At 43.8% G+C, this 5,152-nt stretch overlaps 1 protein-coding gene across 1 annotated transcript; it reads right to left on the bottom strand.

Moving 5' to 3' along the window:
• Nucleotides 1-686: 686 nt before the first annotated feature.
• Nucleotides 687-1,088, bottom strand: LOC127683557 (glyceraldehyde-3-phosphate dehydrogenase-like). The gene has a single exon (XM_052180906.1). It carries the CDS (start codon nt 1,086-1,088, stop codon nt 687-689), a length of 402 nt encoding a protein of 133 aa, XP_052036866.1.
• Nucleotides 1,089-5,152: the final 4,064 nt, after the last annotated feature.

The following is a 5,152-nucleotide window of genomic DNA, read 5'->3' as shown; positions in this document are numbered from 1 at the left end:
AGCAATGTACAGATGTAAGAAAGAACAGACTTCTCACATTTCACATTTGAATCATTGTTCACAGTCACTGTGTCATTTCCACATTTATGCAAATGACTTTAAGGTGATTATTAGAACGGATACAAAGTATGGAATTTGGGCATTGTGATGGTTTGTATATGCTCGGCTCAGGGAGTAGCACTATTAGGAGGTGTAGTCCTGTTTGAGTGGGTGTGTCACTGTAGGTGTGGGCTTTAAGACCTACATCCTAGCTGCCTGGAAGTCAGTAGTCTGCTAGCAAGCAGCCTTATAATTCATAGCTAAATAAATAAATAAATAAATAAATAAATAAATAAATAAACAAGCAAACAAACCTCAACAGGGCATCTTTGGACCTGGTCTAGAAGTCACTTGCTGGGTGAATCTCTGTAATCTTTGAGGGGGGGCGCAGCAAGCTTTATTTATGGTATTCAATAGAGTAGGGTTCCCTAGGGCCCTCCTATTACTATGGGGGTCTGGGATGGAAATTGTGAGGGAGATGCTCAGTGTTGGGGGCTGAGTTGGGACAGGGACTCCTCAGCAGCCGAGGGCCTCTCTTGCTCTCCTGTCCTTGTGGGGTAGGAGGTCCAGGGCTTCTTACTCCTTGGAGATCATGCAGGCCATGGGGTCCGCCACCCTGTTGCTGTACCCATATATTCATTGTCATACTAGGAAATGAGCTTTACAAAGTTGCCATTGAAAGCAATGCCAGCACTAGCATCAAAGGTGGAAGAGTTGGGGTTACCGTTAAATTCACGGGAGACAATCTGGTCCTCAGTATAGCCCAGGATGCCCTTTAGTGGACCCTCAAATTTCTGCTTCACCGCCTTCTTAATGTCATCATACTTGCCAGATTTCTCCAGGTAGCATGTTAGATCCACAACGGATACACAGAAGACTATGCCAGTGAGCTTCCTGCTCAGCTCTGGGATGAGCTTGCCCACAACCTTGGCAGCACCCATGGATGCAGGGATGATGTTCTGGGCAGCCCCATGGCCATCATGCCACTGCTTTCCAGAGGGACCATCTATAATCTTCTGAGTGGCACTGATGGCACGGACTGTGGTCATGAGCCCTTCCGCCTAAGCAGTTGGTGGTACAGGATGCATTGCTGACAATCTTGAGTGAGTTGTCATATTTCTCATGGTTCACACCCATCACAAACATGGGGGCATCAGCAGAAGGGGCAGAGATGATGACCCTTTTGGCCCACCCTTCACATGGGCCCCAGCCTTCTCCATGGTGGTGAAGACGCCAGTAGACTCCATGACATACTCAGCACCAGCATCACCGCATTTGATGTTAGCAGGATCTCGCTCCTGGAAGATGGCGATGGGCTTCCCATTGATGACAAGCTTCCCATTCTCAGCCTTGACTGTGTCATTGAATTTTCCATGGGTGGAGTCAGACTGGAACACTTAAACCACATAGTTGAGGTCAATGAAGGGGTCATTGATGGCAACAATCTCCACTTTCCAAGTGCAGAGCAGAAGGCAGCCCTGGTAACCAGGCTCCCAATATGGCCAAATCCATTCACACTGGCCTTCACCATCATGTCTACGGGATGAGGCTGGCACTGCACAAGAAGATGAGGCTGTCTCTAGAACAGGGAGGAACAGGGAGACAAATCTATGCATTCCTATGTCTCATATTGACAAAAGAAACTACACAGCATCTGATCCAGGATAGAATTATGAAATATTTCCTCCTGTAGCTAGGGTGTCATGATTTATTACTATACTAGTTCATGTTAATCAGTATTAAAACAGCTAAGTCACCAGGCAGAGTGGCACACATCTTTGATTCCAGCATTTGGGAGGCAGAGGCAGGCCTGCCTCTATGAGTTTGAGGCCAGCCTGGTCTACATAGTGAGTTCTGGGACAGCCAAAGCTACATAGTGAACTATAGCCTCTATGAGATATAGTGAGATATAGACTCTGAATTGAATTGTTTTTAAAAGTTGATGTTATAACTCACCTCCAGGACAAGAACATAGTGTAGGGATTGTAACTAAGGAAAGAACATTGCTACAAAGTTCTGGAGCAAAGGGCTGGTGCACGGCACAAACATGTACTCATCACACATAGGCGCATGCATGCACGTACATGTGCACACACTCATACACAGAGAAAGAAGTTCTAGAATGGTGCAGTGACTCTCCACATTTACCCTAGAATATGAATATTTGACCTTGCGGTTGAAATCAGACCTTTAAAGCAAAGCATAAAGAGGCAGAGGGAGACTACCATGTTCTCAGGGTTTGGTTTGGTTTGTTTTTTGTTTATCCTATGGACTATTGATTTCAATTTTTAATACTAAAATAAAGTATAGATTTCTTTTTCCCAAAAAGGAAAAAAGAATCTAAAAACCTCACATTAATAAAAGATTTGCAAATATATATATATAACCTAAACTCAATCAATACAATTTTACAAATCAAAACAAGTTTTTTTCATCCAAAAACGTGGACCTGGGAAAAACCAAACATGAAACATAACAGAAAACTTACAACTCTTTTTTCTTCCAAAAAGTACCAAGCACTCCCCGCTTCCAAAAAGTGGTGTTAATTCAATAAAGTGCCTTCAAGTTATAATGTATTGACAGGTCCAAATAAACCTCCAAATTCTTGTACCCATCCCCCCCTGCGGAAGAAGCCATTCTTCAGAAGGAGCAGACGGAGGTTTGTGGTGTCCATCAGCATACAGAAGCCCATGTGGCCCCAGGCGCCTCTCATTCCCCTCCATCCGCCCCTAAACTTCTACAGCTCAGCCTTCCCTCCCCAGCTTCCCTATAACCCTGCTCTGTAGGCCCTGCACTACCCCATCCCCACCCCCACCCCATGGACCCCTCTGCCCTCTCTCCATCTTCCTCTCTTGCTTCTGTCTCTCTTCCCTTCTGCCCTGGTCCAGTCTACCAGCCATGTTTTATCCACTACATTCTTTTCCTGCTTTGATCCTTTCCAGACGCCTCTGGATGCACCCCCTTCATATTTGCAATAAAACCTTCCCCTTAACCAGACCTTGGAGCTGTCGTGTCTTCAGTTCTGGTGCCAAAACCCTGGGTTTATACTTATATTTGAGGAACTGTTACTCAATTTTTAAAAGCATGATGACATGTAGTTTTCTAGCACAGGCATTTGCTGTGCTAAAGTCAGGAGTAAATCTGGTTTAGAGTTTTTGTTAGCTTTTTTAAAGATTTTTTTAAAAAGGTTTACTCATTTTATGTGTATCAATATTTTGTCTGCATGTGTGTCCTCTGATGTGTGTGCCTAGTGCCCATGGAGGACAGAAGGGGACATCAGATCACCTAGAACTAAAGTGGCAGATGGTTGTGAGCCACTGTGGGAACTGAACCTGGATCCTCTGCCAGAGCAACAGAGCCCCTAACCACAGAGTCAGCTCTCCAGCCTGAATTTTCAATAGCTTTGTACTGCAGCCTAACTTACTGATTCAAGAAATTATTCAGAGGGCATGATTTTTCTTATGGCTTTATAACTTTGGGTAACACTTTAATGAAAGGAAAGCAAGAAAAGGGGGGGAAGATGTATCTGCATGCTGACTGAACCTTCCTTAAGTGTTCCTATTGGCAAATGGCTATTCAATGTGAATCTAGGAGGGCCTGAATGTTTGTCTAGGTGTACACTCTGAAGGACTATCCAACACTCCTTATTGACTCGAGGGGTAGCCAGGACATCTCTTGTTTCAAAAGGAAACGTTGTCTTTCCAAGTCCAGCAAAGATCTCTAGATTACACCCACAGACATCCAGGGCATGTCAGTCATTCTCTGGAAGTGAGGGTCAGACACGCAGCTCCTTCCAACTGCACCTAAACGGCTGGGAAGGCAAGGAGGAACTCTGACTCTGTGATTCACCAGTAGCTAGTACTGATATGGTGATGGATGTGGGCCTGACCAGCTTGAAAAACATCCGCCCAATGGAGCCTCTAGTCTGGCTGTGCAGTGCCCTCTGACAGGCATCAGTAGCTAAACACAACCAGTGCAAGCAGAGCTTGCAAGTGCGTTTAAAAGCGTGTTGTCTCACTTAATCCTCAAATTTTGTTATAGATGCATTAACATTTCTCAGTTCATGGGCGAGCAAATAGAAGTTTACAGATGTTAAAGCATTAGATCACACTTCAAATAATAGGAACGTAGGAATATGGCTGCCTGCCTCACATAGCCAGCCTGTCCTATTCTTTCCCAGTCGGTCCTGAAGACTAATTATAAGGATAAGACACTAACTTTCGACACTGTGCTATCTAAGCAAATATCACAGATATCTTGAAATTTCTTGGAAATGTTGAACAAGGACTCAAGCAAGCTTCGTACGATTAGGAGCACTACTCCCAGCAGTTTCCAAGGAGTGACTTACTTGGCCTATTGAAATGTTAAGGGCCAGAGAGAGAGATGTGCACGCCACACTTTCAACACCATCTTTAAGAACCTCTCCTCAGCTGCTCCCAGCTTCTGCAACCATCAGCAAGTAATATGAACTGAAAAGTAGGAACCAAATCACTGGCTTCCTGGATGAAATTTATCTGAGATTCATCTTAGTAAGCAAAGCAGGAAGTTGTAGAGTGATTTCTTTTTTTTTTTCTTTTGAGTATTAAAAATTCACTACCTTAAATTCAGAAAGGCAAATACTGTGTGTTATCTTGTTTATGGTTCCTAGGGAAAAAAATACATAACCGAGTAGGTACAGGAATGTAAAAGTAAAATAATCCAGGGGAAACTAATGGATGTGGAAGGGGAGAGAAACAGTAGGGAGGGCATATACTCAGAGCACATTAAACATTTATGAAAATGTCCTTGTGGCTGGAGATAAAACAGTGATAGAGCACAGAACATTTGCCCAGCATGGGGGGTTGGAGGTGAGGGGGAGAGAAAGGGAGAGAGAAGCGAAGAAAGAAAGAAGAAAAAGAAAGTTAGCCCACATACCTCTATTGATATCAAGTACTGAGGTACACCAGAAACAATGTGAAAATCCAACACAACATGTCTCCTTCACAAATCACCATCTATAAAAATGGCACCCAATGAAAATGCCCTGAGAGAATTTCCAGACAAAGGATTTAGAAGAACAATTATAGGTATGCTCAAGCAACTCAAAGAGGTCATGAATATATGCAAACAAAAA

This window comes from Apodemus sylvaticus, chromosome 4 (genome assembly GCF_947179515.1).
Source record: "Apodemus sylvaticus chromosome 4, mApoSyl1.1, whole genome shotgun sequence".
Lineage (NCBI taxonomy): Eukaryota > Metazoa > Chordata > Mammalia > Rodentia > Muridae > Apodemus > Apodemus sylvaticus.
This window is presented reverse-complemented; position numbering and strand designations above follow the sequence as displayed.